Below are 20948 nucleotides of genomic sequence, written 5' to 3' on the forward strand. Positions count from 1 at the left end.
TTTTCTAGGCCTGGTAGGAGGCTGTGTCAATGGTTTTCCTTTGTTCCTGGCTTCCTGCTGTGTTCCTATGATAGAGGGGAATGAAACTCCCATTCTACTAGAGGTCCAGTACCAATTTGTGTGCTCTCAAATCGGAGAATGGACTTTAGGAACAATGCCGTTAAGAGCAGAAGATATTTATTGAGAGAAAGAAAGGTTCGGTCTGAAGAGAGACAGAAAGGGGGCCCAAGCCTGTTGCCAAAGACTCTGTCTTTTCTAGGGATTTTTATACAGCAAAACCATGACGTGAAGTGGGTCCAAGGTGGGGAAAACATGGGAACTCACAAGGTGGGCATGAGGTGGGACAGAATATGGTCAACCAATAGGGTTAATTGCTCAGGTAAAATTGATCAAATCAGGAACAAATGGGGATGCCAGTCCCATAGCAAGCAAGCATGCCTAAAGAACAGTGACCCTTCCTGTAGGGAGGTGGAATGGTGAATCCTGGCTTCCTCAGGGTGATAGAGAATGATCTAGAACATCAGTCCTTAGGATACGGTGTACTTGCTGGATCTCTTGTCTTGAGGCCTGGCCACAGCGGAGGTGTCTGTCTCCCCCACAGTCGCAGGGTACCTGGCCTTCTGCACTGGCTCCCTCGAGGGCCCAGCCCTGTCTGGCTGCCTGTAACTGGACTGCCCGCCTGGCCCAGCCCTGCACGGTAGAACCTCGGCTCTCCGGGTCCCTCTCCTGCAAGTCTGTCCCTCCCGGGTCTCTGGATCTGTCTTCCTGACCCCCCGTGGAGGTGTCTCTGAGGTGTGTGCTCTGTCTCTCCATCTCTAGCCCGTGTGTTTCTCTCTCTTTTCCCTTTCTTCTTTCTCCATCCTCTCTCCTCTCTCTCCTCTGTCTCTCTGTCTCTAGTGCATTTCTTCTTTCCCCTTGATTCTATGGCTCTTTCTAATTATCTGCCTCCTGATTTCCTAGAGATTTCCTGATGGAAACAGATCTGATGGAAGCATAAGGTCAAGGTTTAAATCTTTAAAATTTATGACCGTAAAAGGTGCAGCGCCTTGAGTGTATCTGACTTTTGCCCTCCTTTCACACACGCTCATGCCTTCATTCTGGCCACATCATTCTTGACACTTTCTGGGGTGGATCTGGAGGTCCTCTTCCGTGATCGATGAAGTAAACACAGACACAGCGTAATGGCTTCACAAAGCTGCATTTCTGTCGAACGGCACTTGGTGGCAGAAGTCACCATATTTTTGATCACACCTGGTAAAAACACTCAGGAAAGAGGACTTCCAGAACTGCTTCAGAAAGTGGTGGGAATGATGGGAAAAGTGCTGGAAGCAAGGGGATGAACGTTTTGAGGGGGATCACGGAACCTGTCTTTCCTGGCCATGCATTTTATTTAACTTAAACAGGCTGCTGCTGGGGTCCTGGGGCAGCGGAAGGGACAGTGCAATAGCTAAGGGGAAGCTGGGGGGGGGGGCACAGGAGGACCTGAGGGCCCCCTGCAGAGGTCCCAGCCTGCAGGAGCCATGCACAGAGAGAGCAGCAGGGACAGGGGTTGTGTGGCTGAGCTCGGTTGAGAGTGGAACCAGGCCACTCACTCAGGTCAAGAGGAGAAGGTGTGAGAACACTCTGCAGGCAGGCAGGGTTGGGGGAAGTGACCAGTGGTCGGTGTGGAATGCGGGGTGAAGGTGTGGCAGATAGACGGGGGTTGGCTTGACGTCAGGGTGGAGAGAAGCCAGATAGGGGCTTGTGGGGAAATGGTTGGGTAACAAGGACAATGGAGATGAATAATGTCTGTCTCAGCCCCAGCGTGGGTTTGGCACCTGAGGTAACCTTTTTTGTCCTTGCATCAAATCTAATTGTCACCTTAGGTGGCTTCGCCCAGTGAGCTTCAGGATGGGCCCTTTCTGACTGTTCCCCAATGTGCACATGTCTTCTGAACAACCTGCTCTCCTCTGGGACAGGGAGTCAGAGCTTGCAGGCCCATTGGGTCCCCAGCCTTGCTCACCCCTCTTTTCTCTGTGGGGTCCCCTCCTGTCTCATGTTCCTGGCCCCACGTCGGACCCACTGTCCTCTCACCAGCTATGCCCTGCACACCCCTCAGTCTCCATGTGCCTCAGTAGACCCAACGGCTCTCTGCACCCACTGACCCCGGCCCGGCCCCTGCTTCTCCCAGCCCTCGGGACAGAGTCCGAGCCCTCAGCCTGGTATTGAGGAACCCTGGGCATCCAGAGAAGCACCAGCCAGGGGGAACTCGAGACCAGGACCCTTGCGATCTCTAGCGGTCCCAAGGTTTTGTGTTTTAGAGGCCAAGTGTGCGGCTCTATGGCAGAGCTCTCCCCTAGTACGCATAAGGCACCGGCTGCCATCCCCAGCAGCAGAAGAGAAAACAAAATTATAAAAGGATGTAGCACTTTCTCATCAGAAAAAAGAAGTATGCGGAGGCAATGCACATGCTAAACAACTCCGCCGAGCCATGCCACGATGTGTAGAAACCATCCTCGGAGCATCACACTGTGTGCTGTAAGTGTATGCAATGGGAACCCACTCATTAAAGGTGTGTTTCAGAGAAAGAAAAAGGTAAAAAAAAAAATGGGAAGAAATTGAACCGGGTGGTCCGTGTCCATGATAATTCCAGCTGTCTGGGAGGATGAGGCAGGAGGATTGCAAGTTTGCAAGTTTGAGCCCAGCCTGGACAACTTCGTAAGTTAGTGAAACCCTGGCTATAAATAAATGAATAAATACATGAATGCATGCTGAGAATGTAGCTCAGTGCAAGGAACCCAGGCTCAATCTCTGATACCACAAAACAAAACAAGGCAAACAAAGAGAGCTCATTTTACAATTTCATTTAACTCAAGCTATTCAAAGTATTATAATTTCAATGTGAAGTTATAGCAAGAAAAATTGCACAGGGACCGTCTGCCTTATTTCTTGCCATTTGAAGTGCTTGGAATCTGTTGTCTTTTTTACTTAAGTGTTTCTCAGCGTAGATAATAGGTGGCTGCAGTGTCGCCTGGCCTCCAGCCTCCAGCCTCCAGCCTGAGCCCAGCCAGGCGATGCCACACCTCTGGTCTCGGGTCCTTCGCTGGAACTGTTTCTTCTGGGTGGAATGCTCTCCCCACCTTTTCCTGACAGCAAGTCCTGGTCCTTCCAGTCCGTGTCTCAACGTGGCCTCCTGCAGGAAGCCTTCCGGAACACTGCCAGCTTCCGCCTGCTGTGGTTGGGTTAGTCACTGTCATGCGGGCTCAGGAGCAGGCACCCTGGACCAGGGCCATCTGAATCGACGTCCACATGAAGCCTCTCTCGTTGCACCTGGGGCTTCCTGATGGCAGACACTGGGGCTGACTCAGCTCTGTGCTCCAAGGACCTCTGGAGGACCTGGCCCAGGAGAACCTCAGGAAATGTCAACCCAGTGACTAAATGACTTCATTACGCCCACTGTTGTTTTTCAGATAAGACAACTGAGGCTCAGGGGAAGGAGGTTCATGGCTCAGTGACAAATGGCAAGAGGGCCAGGGACCACCAGGAAGGAACAAAAGTCAGGGACAGTAAACGAATGCCCTGAGCACAACCAGTGGTCACCCTATATAGCACGGTGTGTGGCTTCTCTGCCCTTGGACTTTTTCAGCAGACCCATCAGAGGCGCTGGTGAAACTACAAAGGTAAGATGCTGCACAAAATAAAAAATAGTTACCGAGAAAGGCCTGGCTCACCCCTGGAACCTCGCTTGCCCTCATGAACTCCATAGTCACAGTTTGGAGTCTGCACAGCTGAGTGATGCCTCATTAGCCCCCCACTAGAGTGCTGTCAGTGACATCTGCGGCATGTGGGTTATGGCGGTGCCTTCCTGCGGTGGTGGATGGACTCACGGTCACCTTGCGCACGGTCACCAGCTGAACTGAGTCCGTGTGGTCCTGGCTGTGGAAGGCCCTACCTGAGGACTAGTGCCAACAGCATAAAAAGGGAACTAGAGGATGAGGTGGCACTGTTGATTCTCCTGTAGAAGCTTGTCACGCTGGCTTTCCTGAGGTGAACTCGGCTGTTCTCATCATTGGAGGAGCTCAGGATCCTCACTGTGGCTGAGGATGGCCGTGGTTCTCTTGTGGTTCTCTGGTCCTTACCTTGAGCATTATTTCCTGGCTCCAGTGCGGATCCCTCAGCCTGCTGGCACAGACTCTTCATCCCCCTGGTGCAGACTTTCTGGCTTCCACCACTGACTTTTGGGCCTTCCCAGTGCACATCCTTGATGCAGACTTCCAGGAGACATTGTCGTGGCCTCTAGGCCTCCATCGAGACTCATGGAGGATGTTGCCCTGGGCTCTAGGTCTTCATCTGAACTTGTGTAAGACACAGCTGCAGGACTCAGGGCCTCTGCTGGATTCCCTGTCTCTCGTACATGGACACACCTGCACTCTTCTGCATTTGACTCTTCAAGTAAATATTATAAAATAACCCCATACATTATGTGAACTAAATTAAACTTTTTCTCTTGTAAACCCTGACCACAGCACCTGGTCTTACCCCATCCATCCCTCATAGGCCTGAAGATGCTCGGTGGGTAACTAAACTGTGGTGAGAAGGGCTGGCATCTGTCTGTGCACTGTGTCTCTCCCCTTGCTGCCTAACCTCCGCTCAGATTCTGCTCAGAGCTGCAATGCAGGTGTGTTGCTTGCATTATGTGTTTTCTTTTCTCTCTGTCCTTTCTGTTTTCTGTGTCCACCCTGGTGTTTCTTCAACTGCCGTGAGAGCCTGAGCACCTGACGTTCTTTGACCCTGTCCCAGGGCCCGGGTGCAGGAGGCTGTTACGTTCTGCCTGTATGATGGGCCAGCTACGTGAAAGTTCAGACAAGCTGACTGTGACTGCCCCATGGTCCAAATCTTACACAAGAAGGAACATCTTTTGGAGCTGTGCCCCTGGCCAGTGGAAACTGATTGGGCTTGAGCACAACCCAAGAGATCAGTGAAAGCTTGCTCTCCCCCTTTGGAGAGCAGCTTGATCCCTCTCTCCATCAGTGCCAGCTCCCTTCAGATATCCCCAGTGAGCCTTGCCTGTGTACTTGCTTGCAGGTCTTGGCCCAGTCTCAGGGACTGGTGGGAAAGCCTGAATTGGAACTCAGCTTCCAATGTGGCCTGGGATGCGGCTCATCTCTTGGTGACCCCCTGGGCTTATCTCACTACCAACTCGAGGTGGATGGAGCAGGAGGAATTGCTGAGAGCAGTGTGGGGAAAGGAGGAAGGTGGAAGAACATGAGGGAGTGGAGGAATTGCCAAGAATGAGGACAAAGCCCACAACTCCACCCACTTACCAGTGACATTGGACAGACTGCCACGGTCTTGCCATCTCCACAGGCTGCGAGTGCTCCCTTACCAGGCATTTGCCTCCCAATTGACTTGCTTAGCAAAAGCCTCCAGTGTAGACCTAATTTCACAAGGAAATTTTTTTGTTTTTTTTGGTACCAGGGATTGAACTCATGACCTGTCATTTGCAAGGCAGGCGCTTATGCTGCTGAGCTAAATCCCCAGCCCTCGTAAGGAAATTTCATGAGAGTGTAAACAAGAAAGACGCCAGAAGCTGTAAACAATGAGAGCTGATATTCGCTGCAGGCTTATTCTGGGTCAGTGGTCCAGTACTTTCTGTATATTAATTGATCTTCATAATAAGCCTGTGAAATAGGTGGTTTCTCTCACATTTTCAAGATGAAGAAACAGGAAGTGACGTAGTGGGACTGGGGCGTGGCTCAGTGGTATAGAAAATGATTAGCACACAGAAAGTGCTGGGTGAGGAGTGCGTGGTGCCCCTCTCACTGTGCGTGTGCGTGTGTGTGCACACACACGCACACACACAAGCAGCTAGCATGCAAGGGCTGCAGTTGGAAGTGAAACTGGAAACGAGGTTAGAGTTTTCAGTCTGCGTACGGCTCGGGTCATTGTGAGCCAAGCCACCTGGGACTTGTACAATAAAGAGGACCAGGAGCTGCAGCTTGGATTAGCACGGCTGTCCTGTCTTGTGACTTTGTACAGTTTTATTGTACAAATATCGAATTTTGATGTGAGGTCCTAGCAGGGGAGAGAGAAGTTGATCGAGCTTCATGGGAAGTAAGGCACAGTTCTGTGACATTCTTTAAACGTTAAAAAGGCCCACAGAAACCAGGAACAGGGGCCTAGACACTGATGTCTAGAAAAAGGAAGTGCTGTGGGCCTAGAACCCAGATCCGAGTGGCAAGGTTGGGCTTTTCAGGGTTTTAGTGTCACTCGTGCCTGGGATCAGCAGCTGCAGACTCTGTGGCATTAAGGCCAGAGAGGAGGGGAGGTCCAGGGAGATCTGGGAGAGATTAGCTGATGGTGGGGAGGGCTTTCTGGAGACAAGTGGGAATCCCAGGTAGGAATGACAGGCCCTGCATGGGAGTGGGTCCCTGTGTTGACCGTGTGTGTGATGTGACTCCCAGAGACCTCTGATTGTGGCCAGGCTCTGAGTCACAGCGGACTCCTCCTTCTTCCCTTCCAAAATCCCCTCTTCCCCCACTTCCCAGCCACCACCTTCCTCTGATCTTGGGACCCTGGTGGCTGACTTTCTGTGGACCCTCCAGGTCCCTAGTGCCCTGTCCACCTGCTGCTCCCCACCCTGCTCCTGTTTGTCACCTGTGAGGTACTTAGAAATACTCTCACAGCATGGCCATGTGGCAGGCATACCTTTCCCCTCACCTCCTCTCTCTTCCCCTTTCCTCCTCTTTTTTCCTCCTATTTCACAGATGAGGAAAACTGAGACCCAGGAACAGAGACAGACACATCACAGAACAGTGAGGTGGCTCCAGGCTCAATGCAGGATGCAATTTCTTTGTGACCTCACCCAGTCAAGGGTCTCCTCCCTGCATCCTTCTCGGATGCCCAGAGCTTTCCCTCCTTCACTTTTCCAGATAGCAAAGTGCAAATCTATGATAACCACAGTGTGAAGTAGGAGACGCCTAAGGCCAACACCACATGCACATCCAGTCCATATTCTGTCCAATTTTATTCTGAGTGTATCATTTACAAGATCGCATACTTTTTTCTTTTGTGGCTTCCTTGTTCCATGTAACACTGCATAGCATGAGCACATGTGGCACTCACATTGCTGTCTAGGTCTTACACTGTCCTCCTTGTAACTTTGAACACATTGATCTGTCCTTTAAACAATTCACTTGCTCAGGAACAGGTTTCCCTAGTTCTTCTGCTACAATAAATAGTGTAACCAACTCAACTCTCTTGCTCCACCTTTGGTACCTTTCTTTGTTTTTTTAGTTCTCTCTTCCTAGCATTAGAATGACCGGGTCAAGGGCAGTGCAAGGTGGCCTCCATTCATGACAAGAAACCCCTGCTTGGAGACCCAGTGAATTCCCAGCTCCAAGATTTGACAGTGCTGTCTCAGCCACGTTTTCCATCGCACTTAGGGTTTTTTTTTTTCTTTACTTGTTTTGGCTTTAGGTCTTTGCTTTTTTGAGGTTTTAATACATTCTGAGGAAAGATAAAATCAGACAGGACTTTAGAGGTCACCGACGTCCTTATTTCCGTGTGTCCTGCTGGGAGCCTGGAGCTGACTCTTGGTGGTGCACTAGCGATGTTTTCTCATGGTCTCTTTCACCCAGTTAGAATACTTGCACACTTGGGTGTAGACGCCTGGTTCGTTGGGTTTGCCGCAAGGGAAAGTTCCCCAGGACACAATACCTTGCACGGTACCTTTGCACATCAGCGGTCCCCCTGAGTCACCCTGCAGGGAGCACAGCAGATCAGTTTTGGCTTTATGGCAAACCCTCTGGCCCCAACTCAGACTTATACATTCCCGCAGTTTAGTGTTTATCCTTCCAGGACACCTTGGCCAATGAGAAAAGACTCATTGTCTTTAGGAACCAATGGAAAAGCATGACTTGATATTATCTTGGAATGGACCAACCAGATCTTTGAAGACATTAGTTGAGTTCTGGCCAATGGAAATGATCACAGGACAGGGGTGGGGCTTCCAGAGACTCAGTCATGGTTCATTTTCAGTATAAAATTCTTGGGTTAAAGATTCTGTCCCAGCCAGTAGAGAAAGAGCAACCTCCCCAAAGGGTGGATGTGGGTCCTTTGTGCATGAAAGGGGGAGGGCAGGGTGATCTTGGAGGCCAAGGCTAGGTGCAATGACATCATTTCGGAGCTCCTAGCAAAAAATACACACTACCTTGTCCCAAAACCACTAAGGACTTTGAGGCAGTAATAGGAGGGCATTAAACTGAGCATTGGAGCTTCTGAGTGAGACTGTGGGCCACCACACCGTGTTCACAATGCACCCTCCCTGCCTTTCTCCCAGGACAGGCACTTTTCTCTAATCCCTCATCCCTAGCAGACCCTACCTGCTTCCTTTAGTGGGCAGAGACATGGTGGGGGAAACACCAACTTTCAGAGACAACAAAGAGGGAAAGAGTGAAGTGGAATTCGGCATAAAGAGAAAGGTATGGCAAAGATGCGCAGAGGCAGAGGGGAGACCACAAGTAGAGAAGTGGGACCAAAGAGGAGTGGAAGAGACAATCCCACTGCCAGGAGCAGAGCAACGACTGTGACATTCATGTCACACAGAAGAGCCTTAGTATCCACAATAAATAACACTTCAGTGCAGTGATTTAGAAGTTAAATGTAGCTGGACGTGGGGGCACACACCTGTAATCCCCACCCTTGGGAGGCTGATGCAGGAGGATTGCAAGTGTGGGGCTAGCCTAGTCAACTTAGCAACTTAATGAGACCCTGATTCAAAGTAAAAAGATAAGGACTGGGATATAGCTCAGTGCAGTGGCCCTGGGCTTCATCCCCGTACCAGAGGAAAAAGCCCAGAATGTAGTTTATCTCCACCCCTGGGTTCTTGGTGCCCCCAGTTCCATTCCTGCTTTCAGTCACGTGAACCCCATGCCCAGAGCCTCCTCGGCTCCTGCTGTGCTCCTGCCCCTGCTGCTGCCTAGCGGGGAGGGACTCAGGAGGAAGCAGAGTCTGGAAAGGACAGCAAGGCCAGGCCTGCCAGTCAGGCTCGGTGGCCAGGGGTGGAGAGCAGAGACAGGCGGGGGAGGGGAGGCTCACGTTGCAGGTGTTGGTCTTGGAGTCCTTGACGCCAGCACACAGCATGGATTTTCCCAGCAGCTCCTTGTACACCTTTTTGCATTCACTGGAGGCGACGAGGTTCACATCGGCACACATGAGTTCGGCGGGGAAGGTCACTGCAGGACAGGCAAGGAGGGCTGTCACTCAGAGGCCCGGGACATGCAGGGAGAGGGTGGCCCGTGTACCGCGGGGCTGCGGGACTGGACACTCAGGGGTGAGGGTCTGAGGGTGGAGACTGGGCCCAGACCCTGAGCCAGCCAGGTGGTGTCACCTTGAGGGCTGGTGGTGGTGCCCCAGCCGGAGATGGAACAGGAGGTGCCTGCGGGTTCACAGCGGGTGGGCAGTTTGGCGGCTTTCACGCGGGATGACATCCTGGCTGGACTGTCCAGCCGCACCAGCATGATGTCATTCTCGTGAGTCTGCGTGGAGTAGTGTGGGTGGCGGAATGACTGTGTGGCCTTAATCTTCTGAGCTCTCCTGTCACCGAGCTTGTCACTACCCAGATGCACAACGTACTGGCTGGCAGGGAGAAGGCAGCAACATTCAGAGAGAGAGAGGACACTGGCTCCCTACCTTGCCCACCCGGCCTCGGGCACCACCTACCCCATCTTGCAGTGGGCGGCCGTGAGCACCCAGCGCCTGTCCACTAGCACCCCGCCGCAGTGCAGCTGGTTGCCTTTGAGTAGGGCCACCTGCCAGGGGTTGGAGCCTTCTTTGCACGGGTCACCATTGATAATCCTGGTCCCATCACCATTGCCTGTTTAGGGACACAGAGACGCTTGTGGGTAGCCAGCATGAGGTGGAGAGGCAGAGGCCACAGTGGAGAAGAGAGGAGAGAAAGTGACAGTCGGGCATGGAGGGACCAGGGGGCCAAAGCTCTGAGGAGGACCCCCTGGGGCCGGGCGGAGGACTGGTGGAGACCTCTCACCAGCAGAGGCAGGGCTTGGGGTAGGCAGAGATGAAGGAGGCAGAGAGAAGCCCAGAGAGGGAGTGGAACTGCCCAGCCCAGCCCTTCTTGGCTGGAAGCTGTCCAGGAGGGAAGGCACAGACTCACGGTCTCCGTCTTGGGTCTCACGGTCTCCATACTGAGTGTGACCATCAGAATGGACCCAGGGAGCATCTTCAGGCCCCCACTCGGCAGTTACCAGGGCTGAGCTCAGCAGGAGAAGCAGTAGGGGCAGGAAACGGGGTCCTGCCATGGTGCCTCCAAGTCTCTCCGGGGCAGCCAGGCAAGTCCTGCAGCAGGAAGTGGGAAACTCAGGATGGAAAACTCAGTCTGGACTCCTCTGTCCTCAGCGCAGGCCCTCAGCCTTCTCCCTCAGATGCAGAGGTGTGGACCTCGGTCCTCAGTCCCTACCCCCTATCCCTCTCCTGTCCTTTCAGACTGTAAGTATGGAGCCTTTCTCTTCTCCTCTAAGGGCTGCCTGTGAGTGACTTCTCACTCTAACCAGGAGGCCAGGGCCAGTAGCACCCCTGCCCTCCCCCAGCTTCCCTCCTGTAGCCCCTGCCCTAGTGCAGTCCCTTCTTACCTGGTGGCAGCAGCCTGGGCTATGGTCTGCGCTCCTGTCCAGGCAAGGACAAGTGTGCAGCCCTGTGCAGGGCGGTCCTCTTATATCACCTGCGCCTCCTCCTTCCTCCTCCCTCAGGCCCTGGGGTGGTGCAGGTAGAGCTGGAGCTTGGACACCTCTTTCTACTGGCTCTGGTTATCTGAACCCCTGAGGCAGCCAAAGCAATTGCTGCCACCCCACTCTCTCCACCCTTCTTCTTGAAGCCAGGTCGCCAGGTCGGGCGGCACCCGCCTTGCTCACCCACATACATTCTGGCTCTGGAGGTCAGGCTTGCACGGGGGAGGACCAGGTGCTCCAGCTTGAAGGGCAGGAAAGCGACTCGGAAAGGGCTGGAGCAGATGCTGGTTCTTCTGTGGCCCCTCCCTTGGACCATTCTCCTGCCCTGGGCTCCTCTTAGAGGTGAGCTGGACTCCACACCCTAATTCAGACCAGTCTGTGGGGCTTATATGGGTTTTATCCCTCCTGCCTTTGAGCCTGAACCCCTGCCCAGGTATAATGAAGAAGAGTACGGTGAAAAAAACGGTGTTTTCCTTAGCTCCACCTGCTTCACGCTGTTATCAGCCTGTGTTTTCAGGTGTATTTCTGATCATATCATCCACAGGTTTATCTCTACATTATGTATTGATAACAATAGTGTCTTTACTAAATATTATTATATAATAGGATTTTTTTCTTTTAGTAGTGGATGCCAAACCCAGGGCCTTGATACAGAGTTATATTCCCAGTGCTTCTTAAAAATTTTGAGATAAAGTCCTGCTAAGTCACTACATTGTCCAGGTTGGACTCAAATTTGTGATTCTACTGCTTCAGTCTCCCAGAGTGCTGGGGATTACAGATGTGTGTCACCATGTTTGGCTTTTAATTTTTTTTTTCCTTTTAAAATATCTGCAACATTTTCCCCTGACATTTTGATCATTTCCCCTTCCTGTTGAATGTTGTGTAATATTTCATATTATAGTGTTAGGGTTGTGGCTGATGTAATCCACCTTAAATGGGGAGGGTCATTGGGGAAGTTTTGGTTGTAACAGGGATGAGACGTCCATTCATCTTTCCTCACCATGTCAATCTCAGAAATATCCGCTGAGTGTCCATTGGGTGCCAGGAACCACTCTGGATCTTGGGGGCATCTTCCACTCCTAATTTGACCAGGAGAGATATTCTTGCTGCCCACCCAAACACTCACTCCTTTACATCTCCCTCTCACCTGATTTCAAGGACTGGGGATCGAACTCATGACCTCATGCTTGCCAGGCAGGTACTTATGCCACTGAGCTAAATCCTCCTCCTTGCATAACCTTTTATTCTCATCATAACCCTAAGGCTGAATGAGCTAAGTGCAGGAGTCATGTGATTGGTTTAGGGGTGGACACGTGAGGCCTTTTGCGCCAATGGCAAGTGAAGAAAAGACCACTGGGTGTTTCTGAGAATGAATTTCCTATCTCCAGTGTCACTGGAAGGATTTTTATGTCTTCTGCTACATGGTGTCCCTTCTGGATGCAAATTCTGGCACTGTGGCTGCTTTCCTGGTACCATGAGGGGAGGTAGATGGTGGTGTGAGTCAAAATACTGCAGATGGCCAAAGACAGGGATGATCACCTGGGTCTCTGATGATGATGTTGCACTGGTAAATCACCCAACCACGGAATGGTCTCATCCTGTGGCTCTTCCAGGCTTCCTCTCTATGATTGAGTTTGGTCCTTACCACCACACTCATCCTTACTAACACCCAAGTCCCAACTCAGATCCCACATAAGATCGGGAACCATGAATCCAAATCCGGGTCTCCCTTGAATCCTCATCTTGAAGCCATAGCAGTGAAAAAGGCCAATATCCCTCCAGTGCTGGCCGAATCTCCCAGACTGACTCCCACCCCAGGCTCAGGGCTGGTTCTGTGCTGTGTTTAGTGAGTATCGTACTGAGCACCGTCTGGGTGACAGGCTGGGTGAGACGCTGAGGACACAGTGATGCTTAAATCTGGGTAGAGTCCCTTTTCTCAGATTGCTGACAAGCTTGTGAAAAACAACGATAATCGAATAAGCAGGTATAAAATCATAGCCATGAAAGGGGCCCTGGAGGAGATTCTGAAAGGGGTGCAGGGGATTCTGAAGCTCTGCCAGGCAGTGGGGACCCAGGAAGCGACAATGAACGGAAAGCTGGAAGCACAGAAAGCATTAGAGTGTAGGAGACACGAGAAGGGCACAGCATAGGGGAGACCGTGTGCGCAGAGGCCCCAGCTTTGGGCTGTGTGGATGCAGCCTGGATCCAGACCACCGAGTGCCTTTCAGAGCACAGGGTGAGCTGACCGCACCCTGCTGGCGAAGAAGAGCGTTGTGGACTCAGGGAAATAGCTTAGCACTCTGGCTGCTCTATAGGGAGGGGTCTGGGAAGACAGGAAGATGTTGCAGACCACGAAGAAGTAGTCATCAGATAGAGGGTGATGATGAGTTGGATAAGGGCCCTGGGAGGTGGAGATACGTGCTGTGGGCTCTGATTATGCGGCAGAGAGATAATCCACAGGCTGTGGTTCTGGAGTGGATGGAGAGGTGGGGAGACAGAAGGAGATGCTGAGGCTTTTGGTTCTCACTGGGGGTGGTGGTGCCAGTCATGGATGTGACATGATCAGGTGTGGCCGGCTGTTTCTCAGAAGGGCAGGAAGACCTCAGGGCCTGATCTCATGCATACCTCTAATGCCCTCCTACACAAATCTTGACATGGCCCTAGGCTTAACCCCAAGCTTTAACTGGTGCCTAGTGTTAACCCCAAATGCTGCCTTCACTCTTGACCAACTCCAATATATACCTACACCCAGACCTCAGCTGGAGTTTAGGCTAGGATCCAACTTCCACTAAGCTCAACTCTGACTCTCGATCTGACCCTGACCTCCTCACTGTAAGTCAAACTGAGCCTTGACTCAAAACGGAGTATCCATCTCAGTCCCCAAAGTATCTCACAGACAGCACAGACTTCTGGCTCCATTCCTGTCATACTGCAGGAGGCCCACACTGATTCCTACCTGTAAACTCATCCCCTGTGGCCATCCAGAATCATCCCTATTCTTATTTCCAAGCCAATTTCTACTAAAATTCCAATTTTATTTCCATCACCAACTTACCTGCATTCCACCTTCATTTCTCCAATCCACCTCACACAGTGTTGACCTTTTATTTCACATGAACTGTAATACAAATCCATCCAACATCATTCTAATGTGGATCCCATGCTAAGTTTAAGCTAAGTCAATAAACCTGATGCCACTTACCCTCAAGGCCAAAATCAGATCCCCAAACTCAGACCCCTGGCCTTGCCAGTTCCACAATGGGACCCTGGATCTGAAGGGTGTCACCTTACCCAGAAACAGAGATGGCCCCCAGAAATGGTTATGTGATCTGAGAGCTCCCTGACCTACAAACAGACAGCTTTCCTTTCTGGTTGCAAAGGGAGGAGTTTTCACAGGACAGCCAGTTTGTTATCTTCTGCCTGAATCTTCACCTCTGGTTTTTTTCAACCTCAGTCCTCAAATCACCTTTAGTTTTCGGCTAGAAAGGGAAAAGAGTTTGTTATCACTCCCAGGTCTTCAGATGTGTTTTGCCTATCTGTCACTCTGAGAGTTTTGGTCCTAAGTATTTAATCTGGCTCTGTTGCTAAAACCTGGTCTTCTTGAGTAAAGGCATTCACTATTCAACACCCAGCTCAGACTGGAAAACATAGGAGGAACCTAAGTAGATACTGGTTTGCAAGCCTCTGGCACCCACGGATCCACTAGTCCTGCTTTGATCTCTGAGCCTTTCTGCCTCGGGCTAGGGTAGAAAGAGTGTCCCCTCTATCAGTCCAGTCTAGGTTTGTTGCCCATCCTGTGACTTGGTTTTTCTGAGTCTACAGTCCTTCTCTAAGGTAGAAGAGAGTGAAGCCTGCTCCTTGAGGCAGTTGACAGAATTATACAAACTATGGGTGGAAGACTGAGGGGCACACATTGGGCACTAACACTAGCGTCCTAACTCCAGCAGCTGATGAGTAAAGCAGTTTCCAGTTCTTGTTCATCTGCACAGTGGTGACAGATGCTTCTCAGATCTCATCTCTGCTGTTCCCCACATCTGCCCAAGTAAGGGTTGTCATATAGACGAGGAAACAGAAGTTTAAGAGAGATTAGATCACTTGAGCAAAATTGCATAGCTCAGGAGGATGAAGGGTCAGAATCTGAATCCCGGGAATACAAAAGCCCCTAGTATTAGCACCGCACATGCGCACACACGCATATGCACACACATGTGCACATGTATATGCATGTGCACGCACGCATGCACTCGGAAGTTCCCCTTCACCCTCACATGCCTTGAATCTCATTTGCCTCAAAGCAGACTCTAAATGCTGCATTCCCTGGGCCTGTTAATGACGCTTGGCCCCTACGTCGATGAGATCCTAAATTCCTTCTCCTTGTGTCCTATGACTAAGTCCCACCCAGACACCCGGCTTCATACCTCCCTCACCCTCAGATTCGTGTACTAAACCTTTGTCTGATGACTCACCCTCTAGCTCATGAGCACACATGAGTACTGGCATCCGACCATCCTGGCAGCTGTGCCCTACCCTAAGGGATCCGGGACACAATGGCTCTGGCACCTCCTAACTCAGCCTCTGGGTTCTGATGGTCCATTGTTTTTGACTTACTGGATTCCCTTCCCCCTTCCTTGAAGAACAATGCTGCACTTCTTTTGGGGAGATGCTTCCTCATTTCCTGTAGTTCCAGTGAGACTGTCCATTATGATTGTTCAATCCCACCTACCCATTTTATTCAGCTCAAGCCATCAAGATCCATATTTTCTCCCTAGCAACAATTGGTAGATCCTTGATCAAGCTGGGCAGTCAGAGCTGGAGACTGATTTGGACAAAGCGTCTCACACATCCAACATCCCTGGTGGAGAATGGCCTTCTCATAACCTTAGGCAGCTGTGTTTCATATCACATGATTTCAAATGGCCAATGATTGGCTCAGATTGTCACCTGACCAGAACACAATCAAACAATTGGCCACTCAGTGACCCATGATGTGGCCGAGTGAGAAAACATGAGCTGGACCAACCATGTTCTTTTGTCTTTCTGTCTCTGTGTTTCTGTCTCTTTCTCTCTCTTCTGCAATACTGAGGATTAAACCTAAGGGTGTTTTACCATTGAATTACACTCCCAGCCCTTTTTATTTGGAGACAGGTTCTCACTAAACTGCCCAGTCTGGGTTTAAATCAGTCCTTTGTAAGAATATGCAATACTCTGAGAAATCCTAGCAGAGTGTCTACTCCCAAGGAAATTTATGTTAAATTTTTGCTTTGCTGTATTGACAACATCCCCAAATGCCTTTCGTCCCACACTTTCATATGGACACAATGCTCATTTTTTCCATTGATATCACCAGATACCCCCAGATAGCTGATAAACTGTGAAAAAAATTTTTTTAGACTTTGAAGGAGTCTCAAAGTATGATTTTCTTATCTGTTTGTTGATTTTATGAGTGTTGATTTGTCAGTATTTACTGCATGCTTCTAATGCACAACCAGGGGGAAAAAGTGGGGAGGAACTCCCCAAAATCTTTTAACATTTAGGCTTCTCAGAAAAACTAAACAAAAACCTTTTCAAGACTGCTTTTCACAGACTGGTCTCCTGGATATTCGAATATCCTTTCCTGCCTAAAACAATCCTCCCACTTGCTCAAGTCTTTCAAAAAAAGAAAAAGGAGTGAGGAGAGTTATTTTCGGTACTGGCTCTGGCCAAGAATCCAGTGGGGTCCTGGTCTTTTAGATGTGCCACCAAGTCAGACACCAAGATGCAGCCTCTTCTGATTCGCCCCTCCCCACCGGGCTAATAGACAGACAAGGAGGCAGCAGGGGGGCTGTTTATTGAGAGACCCGCGGACTTTTCGCAATCAGCTCCTGTTGCCCATGGTCTTCTTGATCCAGTTGAGGTAGCGGCAGATGTTGGTATAGACACCAGGCTTCTTGGGCCGCCCGCAGGGGTCTGAGCCCCAGGATGTGATGCCCTGGAGGACTCCACCACACACCAGTGGACCTCCAGAATCGCCCTGAAGGGGATGGGTAGAGAGCAAGTGTCCAAACTTTCTTCCTGTTGCTCTTAGCATTTATATTAGCTCTTTAAGGTGATTGGTCCCCCTGCAGCCAATGAGGATAAAAGCATTGCCCCCTGAAACCAATCAGAAGTGAGAAGGTGGGGCCTCTAATGTACACAAGATGCAGACTGAGTGTGTAAGGGGGATGGTGGGAATCCAGACCAGCGATGGAAGAGAGTGAATGAAGTCCTCAGGGTGCAAGCCAGAGGGAAGACTGTGGGGATTACAGGGAGAGAACTGAGAGGATGTTTCTTTCGTATTCCAGTACCAGGCATGGGAGAAAGGAGCAGAGCTCTTGTGGTAACACGGACACACTCATCACCCCAGATCCCCAAGGGACAACAAAAGAATCTCTGTGAAGAGCCCACTGCCTTTATGAAAGAACGGAGAGATTTCTGCTTTCACAGCAGAATCACTGATGGAAATGAATCCATTCTTGGCCAATGAGGAAGAAGGCACTGTCTCCAGGGATGGATCATTAATGACGGGGTGGAGTTTTAATGAAAGGGACAAAGCCAGGGGACACCAGACCCAAGTGACAGGCGGACAGGAAGGAGAACAGTGTACCTATTACGGATCTCAAGGGAAGGGGAGAGAGTCTCCCGAGGGGCACACCGATAGGCTCCCCGGCCTGCTGGTGAGGCAGCATTACTTCCCAAGGAGCCCATCACCTAGAGGCTAACAGAGGTGGCTGGCTTCCTGGCCAGTGGTGGCGTGGGCACAGATTGCAGGTAGGAGATCTGGGCAGGCAGCTCGCCTAGCCTCCAAATGCAGACTCTCCTCCGAGGTCACCCTGCCTCTCTGCCTCTCATCCCATGAGAAGATGACACTGATAATCCATGCTCTGGGGCCTATCCTATGTGGTCTTCAGGGGAAGCAGTGGCTTCTTCTGGACCTGACTCCACTCATAGGGAGAGGACCAACCTCTCTGGCTACTAACCCTCTGAGGTCAGTAACCTCAAGGGTTAACCTTCCCAAGGACTCCTCCCCAAGACCCAAGGCTCTACCGGACAGGTGCAGGATGGGAGGGGAGGATTTTGGAAGTCACTCACCTGGCAGGTGTCGGCCCCGTTGCTGTTGCCTGCACAGATCATGCCGTCGTTAACCTTGCCCGGGTAGGCCTCCTCACACTTCTTCTGGGAGAAGATCTCCACCTCTGCGCAGTTGAGGGTGTCCGGGAAGTTCTCTGAGGAGCAAGAGTTTGTGTCCACCTCTGTCTGGCTGCCATTTCCCTCTGCCCACCCCGAGCTTGGCACATTTCCCAGGGGGCATCAGTTTTCCTCACACCAAGCAGAGCTTCGTGTGCCCCTGGGGAGAGACTTGGAAGTGGCCCCTTGTGTCACTGCTGACCCTCTCCTTCTAACAACCCTGCCCTCAGACCACTACATTCTCAATTTCCAACTGATCCTCCTTCTTCCAAATGTCACTTCCTAGAAGCTTCCAGAAGCTACGACTCCAATTAAAACACTGTCTTCTACCCCTGTCTTGTCTATGCCCGCCACATAGCTTATGGTAGTGCTGAACTCTATCTAATGTTTTGCTTTATGTATTTGTTTATGGTCTATTTTCTTCACTTTGTATGTGACCCCATTAGGACAGAGACTTTGTGACTGAAGCATGCTAGGTGCTTGGTAAATAAGGATTGACTTAATTACTGAAAGTGGAATTAATCCTCTTATTAATTTTCATGGAGAGCTGGGGATATAGCTCAGTAGCACAGTGCCTGCCTGGCAAATGTGAGATCTTGAGTTTGAGTCCCAGTACAAAAAACAAACAAACAAAGACCAACCAGACAGTTTCAACTGGCAGAGGAAAGTGAGGTTGGGAGATGAGGAGGGGCTCCCCGGGGGAGAAGGGGCAGAGCTTGAACAGGTCCACCTATATCACGAGCAGCTGTGTTCGACAGCAATACACCGCCTCACTACCAGCAGGAGCAGGGCGAGCAGGGACTCACATCTGGGGAGCCCTTCTGCCTGTGTGCTCAGCTTCATTTTTTCCACCACAAAGTAACATGAGGGCTTGTCTAGACTCTGAAGTCTCCAAGGGATTACTTCAAAGGAGGTCCAGAGAAGGGAGTTGGGGACCTGGACTCCCGTGTCCTGAGCTAGGAAGGGTGGACTCTTGGGTCAAAGAGCAGAGGGCACAGGGCCAGGATCCTGGGTTCAAGGACAGAAGGGGCTTAGAAGTCCTTTTTCCTGAACCCCCAAGGAGTCCACACACCCTCGGCCTGTTAAAAACTCTAAAAGGCTGTGTAATGAGTGTTCTCCTAGGACAGCGCTACCCATCCAAGAGAGGGATTCTCTAGACGCCTTCTTGATGGTGTTGAGTCCCTCCAATCCTTCCCTACTCCTGACCGCCTTTTGGGTCTCACCCCCGGGTGAAGCCTAATCTCTCAATCACTTTCCCTTCCTTGTCTTCTGGTAGAACCAAGTTTGTCATTGGCTTGGGGTCCACTGGGCCAACCAGCTCCTCCTCTCCCTCCTAGGGGTGGCTGAGCCCTCTACCTCTGGGGCTGGTGACGGTGCCCCAGCCCGATATGGTACACTTCTGGCCTACTCTGGCGCATTGCTTCGCCAGGTTGATGGGCTTCACTTTGGGTCCCAGGGCCGCCTGCTTGCTTAGTCGAATGAGCATCAGGTCGTGACTGTGGTCCTCATTATTGCTGTGGTTGAAGCAGGGGTGCTGGATGGACCGAGCCACAGAAATCTCTTGATCTGGTTTACTCAGCAGGCTGTGATCTCCCAGCCGCACTGTGTACTTTCTGGAAACGGTTGGAAGAGCCTGGGAGTTAGCCCCTACCCCATAAGGACTTAGACCTCCCCCAGACCTCAGGATCCAGCTTTCTCTTTTGGGAGCTGAGGCCTCCACCCTCTCCCCCACCTCCTCAAGTACACCACAGCCCCAACATCCACTTACATTTTTTTACAGTGGGCTGCAGAGAGAACCCACATGGGATCTACTAGGACACCCCCGCAGAGCAGTCGCTGACCCTGGAACAAGGCCGTCTGCCAGGGCTGGGAGTGAGCCTCACACTCATGGCCCTGCAGGACCTTGCTCTCCTGCGCCTCGGTGCGCCCTGCAGCAGGAGGGAGAGGGCTGGGTTGTCACCCTCAGGGACAGTGCCAGGGCCCGGAAGACCCCCGGGGATTCAAAGGAACCGAGGGCTAGAACTCTGCATGATTCCGCACCCTCCTGTCCCGGACCTGGCAGCCAAACAGGGCCACTGAGACACAGACATGGACCCACGGGAGCCCGCGAGTCATCGCCCACGCAGCACACACACCCTGGCAGCATCCCCTCGCAGCTCCTGTGCCACCCTTCCTCTGACACGGACTCCCACTCCCTCCATCTCTCACAGAGCCCCAGCCACAGGCTGCGCACCCCCTCCCTGGCCACTGCGTGCCGCCCACCCCTCCACGGGTGCACCCAGGGTCCCCAACACCCTGCTCCCTCTGTGTCCGCCCCTGCCGCCCCTCACCTGCCCAGGAGGCCAGCAGCAGGAGCAGGACCGCCCACATCAGGCCTGCACAGGGCAAGGGACGTCCCATGGTGGGGTCCAGGGCTGGAGAGGGTGGGGCGGAGTCGGAAGGGGTTTCGGGACTTCTTGCTCCGGGTTCGGGGCTGAGGAAAGAGCAGAATTCCCGGAGCTGTTGTGGGTCCTGCGGGAGGGAGATGAGGATCGAGGTTCTGGGTTTTGAGGCAGAAGGGGATGGGAGCCCTGTCGTCGCATCTAAGTGTGGGGGTGACAGCGGGTGACCGGGGGTAGGGGGGGATGTCTCCTAACTGCCAGGAGAGCAGGTAACTGAGTCTCGGAGTGCAGGGTCTGGGGACAGATGGACAGAGGACGACAGAGGGGGCGCTTGGGTCGTGTGGTTTGGTGTCGAGGGAGATGGGGTTTGAGGCTCGGGTCCTGTGGCTTGGGGAGGAACCAAGGGTCCCCGAGCCTGACGCTGGCGTCCGACACCTCCCACCTCACCTTCCAGGATCCGGGGGCGGGGTCCAATACTGATCCCGACTCTGAGGAAGAGGCCAGTCCTCCGCTGCTGCCCGCCCGCCCGGTGCACGCGTCTGCAGCTTTTTAACCGGGAGTCCCCGCCTCTTCCCCGCCTCCTCCCGCTCCCGAGCCGGGAAGCGGCAGAGATGCCCGGGAGTCTGTGCAAAGCGGAGGA

The 20948-nt window shown here is 52.0% G+C and overlaps 2 protein-coding genes across 4 annotated transcripts; both read right to left on the bottom strand.

Annotated features, from left to right (window-relative positions):
* Window positions 1-6987: 6987 nt before the first annotated feature.
* On the bottom strand, window positions 6988-13811 carry Klk7 (kallikrein related peptidase 7). 2 transcript variants are annotated; one of them, XM_063253210.1, is made up of 6 exons: window positions 13780-13811; window positions 10154-10335; window positions 9703-9856; window positions 9371-9618; window positions 9079-9215; window positions 6988-7741 (listed from the first exon to the last, which is right to left on the bottom strand). In XM_063253210.1, the coding sequence occupies exons 1-6, from the start codon at window positions 13794-13796 to the stop codon at window positions 7586-7588; spliced, it is 894 nt and encodes a 297-aa protein (XP_063109280.1). In that variant the 5' UTR covers window positions 13797-13811; the 3' UTR covers window positions 6988-7585. The 2 variants fall into 2 exon arrangements, with proteins under 2 accessions (XP_063109280.1, XP_023418989.2); XM_023563221.2 differs by lacking the exon at window positions 13780-13811 and adding an exon at window positions 10629-10831.
* A 2722-nt stretch (window positions 13812-16533) lies between these two features.
* Window positions 16534-20885, bottom strand: LOC100716239 (kallikrein-8). Of its 2 annotated transcripts, none has more exons than XM_023563167.2 (6): window positions 20756-20885; window positions 20258-20438; window positions 19696-19855; window positions 19284-19540; window positions 17832-17965; window positions 16534-16734 (listed from the first exon to the last, which is right to left on the bottom strand). In XM_023563167.2, exons 2-6 carry the CDS (start codon window positions 20325-20327, stop codon window positions 16579-16581), a joined length of 777 nt encoding a protein of 258 aa, XP_023418935.1. In that variant the 5' UTR covers window positions 20328-20438; window positions 20756-20885; the 3' UTR covers window positions 16534-16578. The 2 variants fall into 2 exon arrangements, with proteins under 2 accessions (XP_023418935.1, XP_023418936.1); XM_023563168.2 differs by having other exon boundaries at window positions 20258-20400; window positions 20756-20884.
* Window positions 20886-20948: the final 63 nt, after the last annotated feature.

The sequence above is a fragment of the Cavia porcellus genome, unplaced genomic scaffold (assembly GCF_034190915.1).
Source record: "Cavia porcellus strain 051 isolate PalLab524CR breed Dunkin Hartley unplaced genomic scaffold, mCavPor4.1 scaffold_7, whole genome shotgun sequence".
Classification (NCBI taxonomy): Eukaryota; Metazoa; Chordata; class Mammalia; order Rodentia; family Caviidae; genus Cavia; species Cavia porcellus.